The 17,624-nt window shown below is 39.7% G+C and overlaps 1 protein-coding gene across 6 annotated transcripts in view; it reads right to left on the bottom strand.

The window, feature by feature from the left end:
- MBP (myelin basic protein) overlaps nucleotides 1–17,624 on the bottom strand; it is a 115,311-nt gene that overhangs the window by 47,937 nt on the left and 49,750 nt on the right. For all 6 annotated transcript variants that reach the window (XM_051611929.1, XM_051611930.1, XM_051611932.1 and 3 more), the window contains one exon: nucleotides 8,292–8,382. In XM_051611929.1, the coding sequence (XP_051467889.1) occupies nucleotides 8,292–8,382 (91 nt within the window). The remainder of the gene's footprint in view (nucleotides 1–8,291; nucleotides 8,383–17,624) is intronic.

Genomic DNA, 17,624 nt, shown 5'->3' with positions numbered 1-17,624 from the left:
TGGCTGTTCTCTGCTCCTTGCAAGGCTTGTAAGTGACTGCAGTCTTGTCGCCACCAGGATGTTTCTGTACAAGTACCAGTGTGTACACATCAGTAAATACTAGTCCTTTTCACTTCTATTTTCCTCATCAAAAATAGATAACCTCAGATGTGAATTTCTGCTCTGTGCCTCCTTGTCCACACTTAAAGGGACCCTGTCATGCCTGTAAAACTAAACTATTGCACAAGTGCTGCCAAGGCACGTACTTGAAGGAGTTAACCCAAACCACAGTCAGCCTTCTTGAACAAATGCGTAACAGAAAGCCATAGCTTTGAGTATGGGTTGGATGTGCTGCCTGACATGGTACTGGAGCCCTGGAGTTTCCAGCCCTGGAGCTCTGGAGCTTCAGAGTGCAGAGATGTGAGTGCCAAGAGGAAGACAACAGAGGCCAAGTCCTGTAAATTTTCATTCACTCATTCAAAAGCTCTGTGTTCTTTCCTGCTTTCATTCTTCCCCACCATTTGATTAATTATCAGTCTTGTGGATACAGGTGTAAGTGTCCTATGTTAGGCTGAAGAATAATTCAGAGTAACTTGGCACAGAACTAAAAATATTTTGTCAGGGTCACCACCAAAACAGCTTTCATGGGGTGTTGGCAATATGCCGTCATTCTGTACTTCCATAACCCTTTCATGGTAGGTTTACTGCTGCTTGACTCTCCCTTCCAGAGCTACACCCATCACATACCAACTCTGATACTTTGGCAGGGGAGCTGTTGCTGGACAGAAGGATGCAGCTACAATGCCTCTCTCACCACCCTTCCACACTTTTTGGGCAACAACTTAAACACAAGAAAATCCGCAGCTCTTTTCATACTCCAGCCCACTCCATTAATACTGGATGTTGATGGATTTTGGATTTTTAAGCTCAGCTTGCTATAATTTTGCCAAAGTCAACAGACCTAATTAAAATATTGTCAATAATCGAGGCTTAAATGGGGGTGTCAGTGGGAAGTACCACTAAGAAATCCAAGCCAGAATTCCTCCGATCCTGACAAGGAATCAAAAGGAATTGTAATTTCACCCAAATGACAGCATGCTGGATGTTCTTACGGTGTGTGGCACGGGCAGCCTAATGGAGTCTGGTCACACAATCAGAAGTAATTATGGGGGCTAGACCATCAGCAAAGTGCTTTGTTTTAATGTGGATAACTTGCCACTGAGAGCCTAAGGAACATATGTTATTTTTTTATACAAATCTTGCAATAGAACATTATTCTGGCTCAAATCAGATATTATGGATCTAATCCAGGAATTACCTGATGAAACTCCGTAAGTCTTATTCTGCAAGAAGCCAGAGTTGATGGCCTTCATATTTTTTAAAGACAGAAAAGGATTATCAATCTCAGTTGGTGTTTCCATATTCTCCTAATAGATTGTAGAAAAACTCTTTCCGATTCTCTTCTAGCCACTGCATTAAAAAGTGAGTCACATTGTAATTAAACTTTAATGACAACATCTGTTTAAGCTAACAAGACAGAAGAGTGGTTAGCCCACAGAGGACTACTCTGCTCACTCAAGCCAGAACTGAGCATTTATTCAGCTTCAACAAAACTGGAAATGAGACAACAGCAACATCCCAGCTACTTTCCCCAAAATAAAGATCTCACAGAAGCACTTTTAATTCATTTACAGATAAAATCCTGCCTTAACCAAATTGGATGGTACATAAGGATCAGTGATGAAGGACACTAAGGACTCTCTTTCTTCTGTGCAAACAGAATCCTCCCTTGGGCTGCAGCCTACTAACAGGACAAAGAAGACTAACTACACTGGGAAAGGAATAGCTTGTTTTCATGGCTAGCTAATTAGCCAAAGGCCTCATATCACCACCCATTCAACATGTGACATTAGACCACCCTTAGCCATACTCACTTTTACTGTAAGCCACAATGTGTGCTCTGGACAACAACAGGATGGTAAATGCCTACTGTGCTTCTCCCCATCTTGCATACAGACTCATTCTTACTGAATAAACAAGGGGAAAAATTTCAGCAGATCCTGTACACTGTATAACAACCATTCAAATAGTGAGTTAATTGATTTATTATACTGTTACTGTGCTGAAAAAATGCAGCCAGCACAGCCCACCAGCCCTGCACTGCTAAAAATACAGCATATCCCTGGCTCGGGTCCCTGCCTACACTAATGAATTTAGTAACAACTCCAGTCCCTATGAAAGAAGGAGAAAAACCCAAACCTCTGTTATGCATGTAGTTCAGATGAAAAAAAAAAAAAAAAAAAAAAAAAAAAAAAGGAGACAAATCATACCCTATCAGACTTGTTAAAATGCCCGTAAGTGCTTGTGCACTTATTTTGTGGCAAGTATCAGTGGCCTGCTAAAAGTAATCTTAAAGTCTTAGATGCTGCTGTAGAGCAGTACATTCATTATAATGGCTTATTAACTAGTTAGATATCCAAGATCTACTGTTACTGTTTAAAGCATCAGCTGGCTGCCAGAAAAAATAATTGAATGCTATTGTTAAGAAAAGAAAATCCATAAAAATGAGCCATAACCAAGCCAACCACAAAATTAACATCAAAATGCCAACTATACTTTACCAAAAGCTTCAAACCCTAAAATAACAAAAAAAACCCCATCTGTTGGCCAACTTCTACCTCTGAAATCCTGTGTGTCTCTTTCCACCACAGCAAGTCTCTAGTCTTTGGCTTCTCTTGTTCATATAAAAACTGGGCAAGGCTCCCAACATATAGTTTGTAAATAATGTTTCATGATATATAAGAACCTGCAAGAACAGTGTTCCAGCCCTCCTTCTGAGATCCATCAACTGCACAAAAAATGCCAAACAGTTTTTTGTTAAAATGTAAATCTATTCTTTCCATCTCAGAAAGCTAATCCAGTCTTGCTGTTCTATTTTTGATAAACCAGTGATCTCTGGATGGAAGAAGACAGGCCAAGTCTTGCAAGAAACTGGGAAAAGGGAAAAGAGGGTGAAGGAAAGTGGAAATGTGTGGACAGTTTCAACAACAGGATCATTACTTAGCTTACAATGAAAACTATGGGAGAATAAATTTCCCCATTTACCTCTCCTGCAAGAGTGAATAAATGCAGAATGATAATAACATCTATTTTAGAACAATTTGCTGTCTCACCAGACTGATTTTTTTTTTGTGTAAGCTTGCCATTATTTTGCATTAAAGTCATAGTTTGTATCCCACAGTTGATTGTGTTTACAAAGAGAGAAGCTCCTCGGTAAGGTCACTGAACGACAATAACCCTCAGCTTTTAGCATGCTCCTGACCCAACCAAATCATCTCCTGATAAAAAGGCACTGTGATGCTACATGCCTTCCAGCTCCTCCTTTTGCATTCCGCCCCCTCTCGTTTTTAAAACAGGAACCAAGTAGCAAAAATGGATACAAGAAAAGAGTGAAATCCATACAGATATAGCACAGAATCATATCTATTCCTGCCCTGTAAGTATATTCTGTACAAGCACTTGTTCATTTGTAAGAGGTTGACACTGTCTACTATTTCAGAAGAATGGGCTTTATTTATCAGCATTAAATGCCCAACTGAACCCCTTCCCCCAAAAAAAAACCCTGGTATCTGACAGCATCCAAAAATTCCTCCATGTGGATGAGGCGGGACTGCAGCAAATGTAGCTACCTGTGTCCTACCATGGTAAAGGAGGCCAACAGTGTGCATGACTACATCTGTCAGTCCATTACAAATGGAAATCTCAGGGAGAGATAAGTTCTTCAACCTGCGAAGGGTTATATAAATATCCACAGGACATTCTGCATAGGACACAGCAACAGGCATCAGCATAAGCAATGAGTCGGGGTCAGTCAGGGTCACAGAGGAATTGTGCTGAATCTACAGTTTCTAGCTTTACCCCTGAGCTCTGCACACAAAGGATATATCAGGACATAGCCAGTGCTGCAATTAGAAACGGCAGAATGACGGATGGTGCCGAGTCCAGCGTCACTTTGCCAAACTTGGAACAGAGCTTATCCCCCGCTTAAGGGAAAAAAAAAAAAAAAAAGCTCTACAATTCTGATGGGTTTTTTGAGATGGAGGAGTTCATGTCGCTTTTTTAATTAAAACAAAACACACCAAAAATTCCACCAAACCCCAACAACAACAATCCAACAGGGTGTATTTGTGGGGTACAACACCAGCCACACAGTACAGATCACTGGAAAGCAACAAGCCGTGAAGAACCATGGTCACTTCCACAGATACCATTTTAGAACTGATCTATTAGACAGAAATGAAAGTTTTCTGTCTGAGAAGATCAAGACTTGATATATCTTGAAAAGCTAGTACACTTGAACTTTTCATTGTCATCAGAAAGGGGAATATGCTGTCAACATACCACAGTTCCCCCATGGATAATTTTTCCTTAATTGTAATGTTATGCTAGTTCAGTCCCATGGAAAAAAAGTATCAATAAAAATCTGCAACAAATCTTGTTAATGCAACAAGGAATTGCACCAGAGGCAGGTCCAGTGCTCAGAATGACAGGCAGTTTGGCCCCTTGCTTTTGCCTCACAGTTGCAGAATAGCAATTAAACTAATAAACTTCTGAAAATTTTCTCTGGAATTAAGATCAGCAGTGGCCTTGTAGTCCATTTCTTTAAAGGCATAGGACTCAGCATTTTTCTTCTCTTGCTTAGACTGAGACGTCATTCATGATTTCTGACTACATACTGGTTGCAACAGAGACCATGTTGACTACGTGCAAGTTCAACAGGAGTTTGTAGCAAGCAAGACATTCTAGTTCCACATCATAGATGCATATTCAGTATATATCAGACAACAGAACTTTGTTGGGTGTCACAAGAAAATCCTTTCAAAGGACAAACAAAACTAACTCTTGTTAATTCAGAATTCCACAGTTACAAATACCATTACAGTACAGACTGGATTTCTCCTCTCCAATATCCTTACCCTTCTGCTCCATTTCTCCACTCTCTCCTCTTCGATAGAAAGTTCATCACCTTTGAATATGAGCTCTCAAACACAGGACATACCTGACTTGTTTGTTTGTTTCATAAAGCAGCTGGTACAAGGCAGCCTCATTGTTGGTAAGAACAAAAAAGTATTAAACAGAAATGCAAAAAAAAAAAAAAAAAAAAAATCCTCCACAGTGGTAAAGCTCTAATTTAACTCCTACAAAGTGGAAGAAGAAAACAAAGACATCCATGTTCACTCACAAGTGCTCCTCCACCATAGTGGATTAATTTTACTTTTATTTACAAAGAGTGCTGTTTGGTCTAGCAGACTTGGAAGAGATATCCACACTGCTTCTTTATCACCACAATTTCAACCAATAGTACTGTGCTTGCCTCCAAAACTGTAACCAGACGATAGGGACTGCAGAAACCATACTTACTCTGGAAGCAAGTATTCCAACAGTACAGTTCCCTCATATCTTCTTTGTAACAATCTGTAGTAATTGCATCTATTCCATGCTGTCCACAGTACAGAAGGTTCCCTGCTCCTAATGAATCATCTTGTCACCTGGTCCAAGACAATACAAACCTTGGAAAGGGGGGAGATAAGAGCAAAGCAGGAGATACCTGCCTCCTTTGCGAAGGAGCCTTTGAGCTGGCAGTCCAGGCAGTCTGGTGGCCGCCAGGGACTGGCAGCTGCTGCCACCGGGTGGTTCAGCGAGGAGGGACAGCCAGTGTTCTCAGGGGGACCAGACTCCCCTGAGAGCCTGCTGCACATGCAGGCACCGAGGCAGCAAAGGCAGGCAGGAGTCAATGGATGCTGCCCCTCTTTCTGAAGGGGGCTCAGTGGCTGGGTCAGGCAGCAACAGACTTCCCTAACCGTTCTCTAGGGGGTGGCGGTGTCCAGATAAAGCCGGGGAAAGTGATCTTTGTGGAAAGTAAGTAACTACAGCACAGAAGGCAACGAGCTGTGTGAAAAGTGAAGGCTGCTCTGAATCCACTCAAACAGACTGGAGGCTATTTAAAATTCTTCAGAAGAGGGATTCTAATCAAAGCTGAAGCTATAAATTAAGCAACTCCTGGTACATACTTGATGCTCATTGTAATTAGCATCTCTGGAGAGAAAGAAAGGAGAAAGAAATTAGGGATAGCTTGAAATAGATCAAGCCAGAGGGAGAATAACTGAGCAGGGTCTGTAATCAAATCATTTAAGTCACAGGATGACAAATAACTCACATAGGGAGCTTATAATTTATCCCCTATGAGATGGATCGGAACATCTTAAGAAAATGTCCAGAACAACAGGGGAAGGGAGGTACATACAGTAGAATCATTCACAGGGACATAACACTTCTATCTGCCAAAATTTCCTCCCTGACTCTCAGGGCATCTCACACTAACATGTTTTCATTTGCACCTTCAGTCCACTTTGATTTCCTCACTTGATCAGGGTGGAAAAGAAGACTGTAGACTCCATTTGCACCATACTTCCTCTTCTTTTTTGCCACTTTGATCTAATCTTAAAAAATCTAAACTAACTAGACTTTACTTGTGAAGTGTTAAAGGAGTTGATGTAAGACACTACAGTCCAACTGCTTTTGGAGTTGGAAAGAAATTGCCCTTGTGATGACAAGCTACCAAAGGTTGATAATTGGCTTATCTTAGATAAGTACTTGAGTTCATAGATTTTGAACGTGGAAATGTTAGTAAATCATGAGCTTTAAAGAACATTTGGTACACTGCATGCTGACGTTCTTAAATTAGTAGTGAATCTGTAGTGAGCATATGTATCACTGGATTGTGAATTTATGCCTACTTTATGGTTTTTAATTCCTATTTTTCTAAGTTCATGGACCCCATATGGACCACAGGTCTTGACTAACTATTCGTTTAATTCACTGGAACTTGAGTTTAGTGACCAGAATAGATAAAAGGTTGAAAACACTTGATATTTTGCTGTTAGAAAGAGGCAGATAGAGGTCTCGTTCCTTTGCTGTTTCCATCCTTCTCACAGAAGGAAAACCAGAGATAGCCACATTGAGAAAGGGGACAGTTGGAGATGCACATTACACAGTGCCGTGTGGCTCTATAACCAGAAACACTGCATCTACTGCAAATAACTCACGGAGCAGATGTAGAGGAAATGAGGTAAGAACCTCATCACTGAACTAATAAAGTTGAAACCTAGTTCTTAAATCCACTTAAGTCCACTTGTGGATTCTCCAGATGCCAGCATTATAGGATCAGTGTGGGAAACATTCATAACAGGAATTCAGGACCATGTGCCAATCACACTACATTATCTCACAGAGGAAAGCTGATTTAAAACTAAACCAGTATAAATGGTCTCAAGCATTGTTTCCATATATAGTAAGAGAGATTTAATTATCCATGCTCCACTCCTTTTGTACCTTAAAAGAACAAAATTCCATAATGTATTCACAAATAGTTGACTCATCAAAAAATTTTCAAGCTAGTTAGCCCTAATAAAATACACATGACTCCTGCAGATACTGAGTTTTCACTCTAAAACATAATGGAGCTACATATTACAGCAAGTGGTAAACTTTCAGCCTTGCCCTCACTTCTCCTGTATTAATGTTAGACTCCTGCCTTTTTTTTTTTTTTTTTAGTTCTACTAGCATGAAATCAACATAAATTTTGAATAATAAGACTCTCCTTGCTCTTTCCTAATTTTAATGCAGAAGAAAAAGTCAAACACAGTTTTCAGAGCAAAAAACAAAATTACCAGAAGAACCTATAGGGGAGGAAGCCAGGAATTCACAGAAAACTATGAAAAGGACATGAAGCTAAAACGTAGGCCCCCAAGTATCCTCAAAGGTCATCTAAGTCTGCCACAAGATGAACTACATTACATCAGTTTAGACAGTTACTTGTCTAACCTGTTTTTAAAGAATGATACTCCACACTTTGCAAATTATGTATCCCAATGTTTTAGTATTCATTTTAGGATTCCTTTCCCTATATTTAATCAAATCTTCTTTCTGTAATTTAAAGAATTCACTGCTTCCCCTACCTATCAGACAGAGGAAAGTTCTCTCTTATTGCATAGATCTAAGACTTGCATTTAATCTTTCTTCTCTGTGGTAACCAACTGCAAATCTTTCCTCAGAGAAGATTTTAAACCTTTCAACTCCCTTTGTTTTCATCTTGGTCCTTTCCTACACCTTTCCAAGTTCTTGTGGATCTGTATGGCCTGTACTCAAGATGCCCTACACCAACACTAAGTCAATCACAAGACCTTTGCAGGAAGTCTCTTTTCTGAACTAACAGATCAAATAACATTTTCCAGTTGTCTTGAGTAACTCACCAAATACTTCATTATCCTCTGAAGACTGCTGTGTTAATCTGACTGCTTTCGGACTCTCTTTAGCTGTTTCCTCCACCTTGGTTTCAGCATTCTGTAAAACAAACATTTCTTCAGATTAGGTCTTCTTTTATCGTTATCAAGCATAAACATTCTTCAAACTTATTAATTATTCACATATTACATTCTTAGTGACTATGGAAGCATTAAGACAGTGGGCTTAGGTATCACTCCTATTTCTCATATATATATATACACATATATACACACACGTTTGCAAAGTATTGATGGAAAATGCTCTCAGAAAACAAATTTTGGGGGTTTTTTAGTCTGTTCTAATCTGACTGGAGGACACAGAAGGGAGGATTAGAGAAGACATCTAAATAATAAGGACATCATAAAAAACCATGACAGACTTGTAAGTTTCCACCTTTCCTCCTCATATTTCATTTTCTTTCTGTTGACATCTTAAATTGTTGACTTAGTGAACCAAGAGATGAGAAGATAGTGCACAAATATTTCTCCATACAGAGCAAAGGTAAGTGAGCTAGAGAAAGCCACTGTTGCTTAGGAGCACCCATCTTCAAGTCTTTAACTTACATACTTACCGTTTAAAACACAAGTATTTCTCTACTTCTGAAATCAATCTGCCAATTAGCTACCTGGTGTTAGTCTGGGCTCAGAGTTAAGTCAGCAGCTTCAGCACTTAAATTGCCAGAAATCATGGCACTTCAGTGTTCACTAGAACAGACTGAAGAAAACATAACCAGGGAAACACTGAGCTTTAAATATTTATATTGCTACTAAAGAAAAAAATAACTGATGTTTTCAAATTGCTTTACTTTGGTACTCAAGAGAAATGTGTACGCATGCTTGCAGCAATGCAGACATTAAACTGCATACACAATCAACTGTTGAGCAATGAATATGATGTGACTGATGAAATATTAAATATTACTGGAAAGAGTTGAGGGGAAAAAAAGAGAAATGTACTATGCCTATGCTTTCTGAAGGACAGATATTGATCTATTCAAGTACATGCTCATTCAAAGACCTTCCGTGGTATTTTGGAGAAATCACCTTTGTACAATTTATAAATTCTGACTTATGTTTTGAAAATGCTACTGTACAATTAGTCCATGAAAATTACTGGCCGTGCTCTCAGAAATGTTCTGCACTTCCAAACTGTAAGTGATCTCTTGTTCCTCCTTATTAATAACCACACATAAGATATAAGAAGACAAGCAGACTAAGTCTCTCAACCTGCCTATAGAACACAGGAGTAGAAACTTAGGGCATGTAAACACAAGAGACTTTGAAGCAAGACAAAGTTTTGTCAGGAAAATATGAAAGAAAGACCTAGGTATAGGAAGCCTCCTGGTGTCACAGAGCAGCAGACAAGGAGAAGAGGAGAGAAAGAAGGAACTGTGCTTCAGAGAAATAAACACCTGCAAAAGAGAAAGAATTCTGCACTCCCTCAAAGTACAAACCTGAGCATCCTACACAGAAAACCCAGGCTACATATCTATCAAAGCTGAGGAGACATTCGGTTTTAGCAGATGCTCACCTCACTTTGGGTTGACTAATGTCCCTCAGGAAGATGGAGAGACTCAGTCAGAAACCTGCTGTGACTATACTGAGACAACTTGCTTTGGGTGAACAGCTTCATGATGAGCACAAATACGTGAGCCCTGTCCCCACAGATTTTGTTCCTTCGTATTTAGTGTATGGAAAAGCTGGTGGTGCAGGAGAAGAAGGATTGCTGTTCCCCATGTTTTTGTTTCTCTTGGGAAATGGCTTAAAGAGTCTGAAACCTGCTGCAAGAGCTGTAGCAACAAACCACTATGCTGTGGATACTGAGTGGTGTCCAAGTTCTTACTAGTGAGATGTTCGCATCCCTTACTTTCAAAACATGGTTTGGGCAGTCTCAGGAAAATTGGGAAGACAGCCCAGAGATATTTTGGTTTGAGCTAAATGACTGGAGAGAACTGAAGAGCAGCTGTGCTGTCTGCTCCCTGGATAAGCCACAATGTTGGTATTGACAGATGTCATCTCCAAGACGTTGACAGGAAAACTGTGTGATATATCAGTTTAAAACATGACAGCACATGGTTGGATATAAATCTACTTCACATGGCTTCTTAAACAAAATATAAATTTTAAAAATATTTCTTTGCTTTTGCTTTATAGTTTGCAGTAGAAAATTTACATGACACGTTATTATTGACATATTTAATATTTGCAAAACAAGGAAAATCACCGCAAAAGAACAAGTGATTATCCAGATGTTCTAAAACAAGTTACCTTATAAAACAGCACTTTAAAAGATAAGATGTAGCCAGTTGCTTAATTTGTTCTTCCAGTGCCCTAAAAATTCTTAAGTGCCTCTATCAATGAAAAGTAAAAGCAAATACACATTCCCTTACACTGCCTGTGCCAAGAGGGATTCCTTACCTACAGTTATAAAGTGATTGCAGTTGGTTATAAAATAAAGGCCCTTAATGCATAACATAGTAAATGTGATTCTATGTAGCTCCTGGTTTCTGTTTAAGCAATCAATGCAATTTCAGTATTGTGCAGTATCAGTTCCCAAGAACTACATATTACACCTGTTTTTAACATGAAGTAAATATTATATAGGCCTGAATTAACAAAAGCTCTACCTCTCTCCCCAAAAAACATCTCTTTGACCACCAAAAAAATTATCAATAAACTACAATTCAACTTTCTTGAGATTAGACTGTCATTCTTAGCGTGCTTAGACCCTTCCCTGAACTAGGGCCTCCAACCTGTACTTCAGAAAAAGTGAAGAGGATGTGCCCCATTATGCAGGTGTTCTGACATTAGCAGAGAAACTGCAGAGCACCAAAATCACTACCAAAGCACAGCAGAGTTGCATTTCTTACATGAATCAGGCCACTTGTGCTACAAAATACCATACAACACTGAAGTAGCAAGCCAGCATCTTAACAGCTGGTTACTTCTATCGTTTTAAGAAACAGTTACAAAATAAGATGTGCATACACACTGCAAATCTATACATGTGAAAATGTATATATGCAGCTGCTCTTGACTCAGCTCTGATAAAAATCAGAAATTGCATTATAATCTGCCACAGTTTTACAAGACATTTTTGGCTCAGCTTCCCACTGTAGCTGCTCACCAATGCCTTGTGACCCAGTTCACCCGCCTTCCCATTATCTAACAAGTAAACACCTCAGTCTCTGTATTACACAATTTTAGACTTTTGATAGGTTAATATACAAAGAAGTGGTAGCTATCCAAATATTTGCAACAAATGAACAGCAATATCAAAAACATGTTTTGGCTATACACACACCCACTAGTGCAAGAAGCAAGGTTATTTGTATTTTGCTGCTATCAGTGCCTATTCAGATGATTATTACCTAAATGGGAAATATTAAGAAATGCTGAGTTACAATGACCTGTGTTCTGCAGGCACTACAGTAACTGCCCAGGCTAAGTAGTGCAGTGAAGCATATTGTACTTACTGAAGCAGCTATTTCCTCAAGAAAACATAGGATTTGGAAATGGGAACTTGTACTCTAGAGCACTCAAGCCAGCTTCCTAACTGCCCTGCCAGTTTTGCATACTAGTTAGGAAGGGCTTGTTTCTCAATGAATAATTTTCCAAAGGAAAGACACACAGAAAAGCTGAAACTTCTCATCAGAAACCAAACAATTCTTCAAGAAGCATTACTGTTTTATCTAAAAGAGAATTAAATAAACTAAATCAGAAGCAGAGATTTGTATTGTCTGTGCTCTCATTCCTGCCTTTTACAATCTATTCTGGTCTTTTATTACATACTTAGCTGGTGTTTGTTCAGCTCCATCCACACGGCACAAATAAAAAACAGAGTGAAATTTCCATTATTCTCTGAAAAATATCCCACAGAATTCCAAGGAAATTAACAAAAAGGAAGAAGAGGAAATCTTTAAATCATGGATGAGTGCTCCCTCAAAAAGATGACAGTAACATGACAGAGAGATGCAACCAAGTCCATCAAATGCACAAACATTCCTCTAAGTACCAAAAACTGCTGCAATTGGCAGGACAGGGTAAGTAATTCCTAACAGAGATAGTTTTCTTTGTCACTTTTGCCCTGTGTTCTGCATACTAACAACATTGCCATCATGAAAGTTGGAGAAGTTCCTTTTTCTTTTCTTCTCAGAAACCTGCAGTCTGAATGCTTTAGCTCCTGTTCATTTTGAGGAATTTAAAAGGTACAGCTGAACACAACCAAACAGATGCTGTGAAAAACCCTTATTAGCAGCAAGAATTCATGGAATGGCAGTTGGCTTTCTTCAGGTGAGCAGAGATCTCCTGGACCTGCATTAATGAGTATGTTCAATCATTTTCCTAAACTAATCCATTAATTCTTCTTAAATGTGGACATTTTTCAACTCTTTTTCCATTAATACAGAAACTCATACACGTACTAGCAACTACCAGGCTTCTTGCACAGAATGTGAATGGTGAATTTTAACAATGCCATATTAGCTAATTAGTACTGCCATCATTCAGAACAGCTATACACCAGACTGTAGCTGGGGTCATGTTATCTCTACAGCTTCAAGCCCGTCAAAATGTTCCAGGAGCTCCTACATCATTTCCTCCTTCAGTCCACATCAGTTATGAAAAGGATTTAAATTTCTCCATTAATTTTCAGATTAATAAAATAACTCTTTTAAACAGCAAGCTAATCACAATCATTATGTCCACTTTTCTGGTGTACCTCATACTCTCACAGTTTAATTTTCACTCCTAATAATTCTTTCCATTCAGTTTCTAAAATGTAATACTCAAAATATCCTCTACTTAATAACTTCTATATAGAGTAATCAGTGTTGTGTTCCTGTACATGTTTCAAAATCTTATTTGAGATACAAGGTAAAAGAATGAAAAAAATGACAGAGCACTGGAAAGGGAGAGTTTTCCAAGGACCATTTTCTGTTCCACTCAGCTTCAACAGTACAGTCCTACTGCTGCTGCTGTCACCAGTAGAGAATTTAAAAAGAATTTTCAACAAAAGGATCCCATCACTAACCCCTAAGGCAGACAAAGGCCCTTTCAAATATGTTTAAGATGCCTCAGGTCTTTGAAGAAATGCATTCAGTCTATTTTAAAACCTTAAGAATACTGAGGGCTGCAGTAAAAACCACTAAATTTCAACTCAAAAATTTGCTACCTTCACCATTACCAGTTCCACGCTATTTTGCTATGTGCTTCCCTCTGCTTACGCATTTAAAAACTACTTCTGTTTGTGGAGAAGTTCTTACAAATCGAGTTAATACACAGGACATTTTGCCTTTAGAGCAATTTTGAGAAAAGGCTGCTGGTGACACTGGGCTTCTCATATTTTATAACTGAACTAAAATCTCTTCGCCTCAGAATGTAACAGATAAAGACAACTAATGGCTTTGCAGTACACTACTAGTCAGCTTCTGTTAGTCCATAAGGTATTCCCCCAGTGCTGAGGAGGGAGGTTCAAGCATCCAATAGAGAGAAAACAAGGATTAAGTTACTGTGCACACACTACTGACAGAGGCTACTTGCATTTGGGAGCACAGTGCTAAAACGACAGACTTCATTTGGGGGGGAAAAATAAAAATAAAAAACAGGACAGACAACCTGTGCAAGAATCAATGTTTTCCCATAAATACCCTGAAGTACAAAAAACCCCCAACAAACCCAAACTCATGCACCCTATACACGTGGGGGGGGGGGGGGGGGGGGGGGGAAGGGAGAGGAAAAGCTACGTGAGTGACCTGTTGCTGTGCAGATGCTCTGCTACACTGCCAGAATCAGGAATTCTCATAAAAGAGCAAGGAATTTGCAAAACAAGTTAAGACACAACACAAAAATATGCTCCAGGTCAGTATTTTCAATTTGAAGCAAGAATCCTGTCACATGTCTTTCACTTCAATCCTGAAACCATACACAGGAAACCTGAATGTGAATCACATAAAATTCAGACAAGTAGGGACAGAGCTATAACTTGCTATTTCCTCTATCGTTCCCACCCTTGTCCTACAGAGCAGGGCAACCACCACCACATCAGCTGTACAAGCAGCACAGTGGCACACACGATACAAAACTGTGAAGATCAATATAAGGGTCCTCACTTGGGAACACACTGAGTTTTCACAGACTCCAGAACACTTGACCTGAAACTAATGTTATTAAAGCATGTATGCTGCTTGCTTTGAACCCAGGTGTTTTCTCTATAGTGCCACTGCAAACAACATCTGGTAGGCACAATGATGGATGCAGCCCTTGACCTAATGACTCAGAGAGACTGCCAAGAACATTCAATGAACAAAACCAAAAAGAGAATATTGGACTTGAAGCACAATAGCAAATCTCCTTTACAAAAAGTGTTTAAGTCTAAAGAGTGACAGTTATCAAGACTGATACTTTCACAGTCCACTCATTACCATTATCGTATCTAGACTGTTCGCTAATTTACTTTCCTCTGAGCACTCATTTTAGCTACATGCTGAACCAGTACTAATATTTCACACTCTATTTTTTCAAGACAAGGATGTGGTTTAAATCACAAACATGGTACTGATGCTGCAGTGTAAACTCAATGTGTCTCCTTAACAGCTTCACAGATACACTGAACGAGGCCAGTACCTAACCTCAGCAGACTAGTAATTTTCAAATGCCACCACCTGAGGTCTTTCTGAAGAGTAATTACAAAAAAAGTATAGAAAAGCAATCTTGTTTCCTTCTGCTAAATAAACCACTTCTATATTCTGGCATATTGATGAATTCTGAAAGGGATTCACACAGATACCTGATACAAGAGACAGAGATTAAAAGGTCATCTGAGCATCCGAATACTCCATCTACGCTAGAAGCACAACAGAGATGCAAAAACTAGCAACTGGTCACAGAATGATGCACAATAGTTAAGAGGAAAAACCCCAACAAAATTGACCACTTCAAAAAGCACAAAACAAGAATCCACGAGTCAGGGAGAGAGCATTACAAATATGCCAGGCATTTTTTCAGGCAAAAATTGCCTTTCAACCTGGTACACTGAACTTCTCACATTGCTGGTTTGAGTGGCAGTTTGTAATGAACAAAAAGCAAGCGCTTGCCACATTCTCAGCCTTGAATCCTCCTTGGGGGCCTACACAGGACTGTCTGTGGCAGTGAACCTGTTGATTTGTCGCTTTTAACCACAGGAAGAGAGAAAAAGAGGTAAAAGAGGTGGCAGGTCTCTACGCGGAGCACAATGCAATGGCACAGCAGGGCATGCAGGAGCACTAGAAACTGCCTCAGAGCAGCACCGCGAGGATTTCCGCAGGGTGCTGGGCTACACGGCCACCCATCTGTGCTTTGGCAAAGCAGCACTGAACTGCAAAGAAAGCAAAGGCACCCAGAGAGCTCTTCAAACGCTTCCCTGTGGGCAACCTAGAAACAGCTAGCCACAAAGGAGTATGTCTGACTTTCAACATTCCCAACTACAATCCAGTGCGGAAGTTACTGATGTCCTGATATGCAGAGGAGAGAGAACAGCCCTTTCCCAGCCTCCCACTAACCACTGGCTCGGGGGCACTGCATTTGTCTGCTGCTTATGGGGCAGAGGGAGGTGGGTGTGGAAATTATGCCTAAAGTGACATCCAAATCTGCTTCATCACACAAAAGGATGCCTGCAGTGCCCCAGGAACAAGAAGATACTCAGTGTCTTAAATGACTAAAAATAAAACACTCAGTTGAATCAAGTATTTCATTCCTCTCATTACCTAGAAGGTCTTTTGAATCAAATATACTACAAAATTAAAGTTATAACAGAGAATCTCAGAAATATTCGCTGTAAAAGTGTCAGGCCTAAGAATTACATGAAAATATTAGAAGTAAACAAGTCTGCTACTTTATCAGCAAGAAAACATCTTCACTGAGAACTCAGCTGTGAAAACCTTCTGGCTTTTGTAGTAGTCCAGTTGACAGCAGAGAGGTATTTTTTGACAAAATCCCAACACAGCTGACATCCTGACTGCAGCTGACACGACCTTTGTTAAGATAAAGCAGGTGAGGTTTCACTTGTTAATATAAATGGCTGACTCTCCAGGCCTGCAGAAACAAACTGCAACATACTTGACCATGTGAGCTACAAACTGCTGAAGCATAGGTGTGCCAACTAAACACAGAGAGAATTATCTCAGTTAAGATGAAAGTTTAGCTCTGCCCAGTTCCCCCTCAGCAAACCAGACTGCAAGGAGGCCCGAATTTCACTTCCGGTATTTTATTCTCAAACACACTATGTTGAAGAGCCAGTCCTTCAGTGTGCAAAATAAATACACCAGCATACGCATCTGGGTCATTACTCTATGCAGCTGAAGACTAGCTTCACTGAGCAACAGAACTATCTTTTTAAGTGCTTGTTTTGTGTTAAAAGTGTACCACAAAAAAACAGGTTAAAAAGGGTAGACAGCTTAAAAAGACTTTCTTGCTGTTCTGCTTACAGCAATACAATATACTAATCCCAATCCCCTGCATGCTTAAGGACAAGGAAACACACCCTGAAGCAATTGCCACACCAAAAATGGACTTTCAGCTTCTTGATTTTAATTTCCCAAGTCTTAGGTCCTGAGAAAAGAAAGCTCAACAAAAAGCACTTTAGTTTCAAAATTACATCCCTTCAACTTTCTAAAAACTACCAAGGCATTTTAAGCATTTAAAAAGTAGATTTTACACTAATTTTCCAGTAATTAAAAGAATAATTAAATCTAACATTGAGCACTTAATTTTAGAAGGGAATTATTCTAAAATACTGATTTGGAAGATAATTTTCAGTGCTTTAGGTCACTTGGCAATCTCTAGCTTTGTGAAGTGTATTCCTAGGCTAAAGCTAAGAAAAAAATCACCCACAAGTTGCCTGATATTAAAATATACTTTATTTACCTATAAGACCTGTAGTTTCAAAGGTAATTTTGGCCACAGTAGTGAGTAATACATTTGGATCTTAAATCTTGCACAAAAAGGGTTTGGGTTTTTTTGAGACAAAGACACTTTTTTCTTTCAAAAGTGGCAAGGTATTTTAATCCAGAAAAGCTGATGCTTCGGCTCCTTATTAGCGTGCACTCCACCCCCAGCCCCAAGCCCTGTCCCATCCTCCAGGTGGGACCTCCCTCTTCACCATGCCCTCATGCTCAGCTGCTCCTGGGCCCTCAAGGAGCTGAAGGAGGGCTGGGAGAGAGGCTTAAAATAATCTTTTTAACAACGTGAGGGAAGAGAGAGGGAGAGAACTGAACTGGACCAGCTCTTGGATCTGATCCACAACGCAGCACCCCCTGCCCTAGC

The sequence above is a fragment of the Apus apus genome, chromosome 2 (genome assembly GCF_020740795.1).
Source record: "Apus apus isolate bApuApu2 chromosome 2, bApuApu2.pri.cur, whole genome shotgun sequence".
Classification (NCBI taxonomy): Eukaryota; Metazoa; Chordata; class Aves; order Apodiformes; family Apodidae; genus Apus; species Apus apus.
The sequence above is the reverse complement of the archived record's forward strand: the minus strand, read 5'-3'. Positions and strand labels throughout refer to the sequence as shown.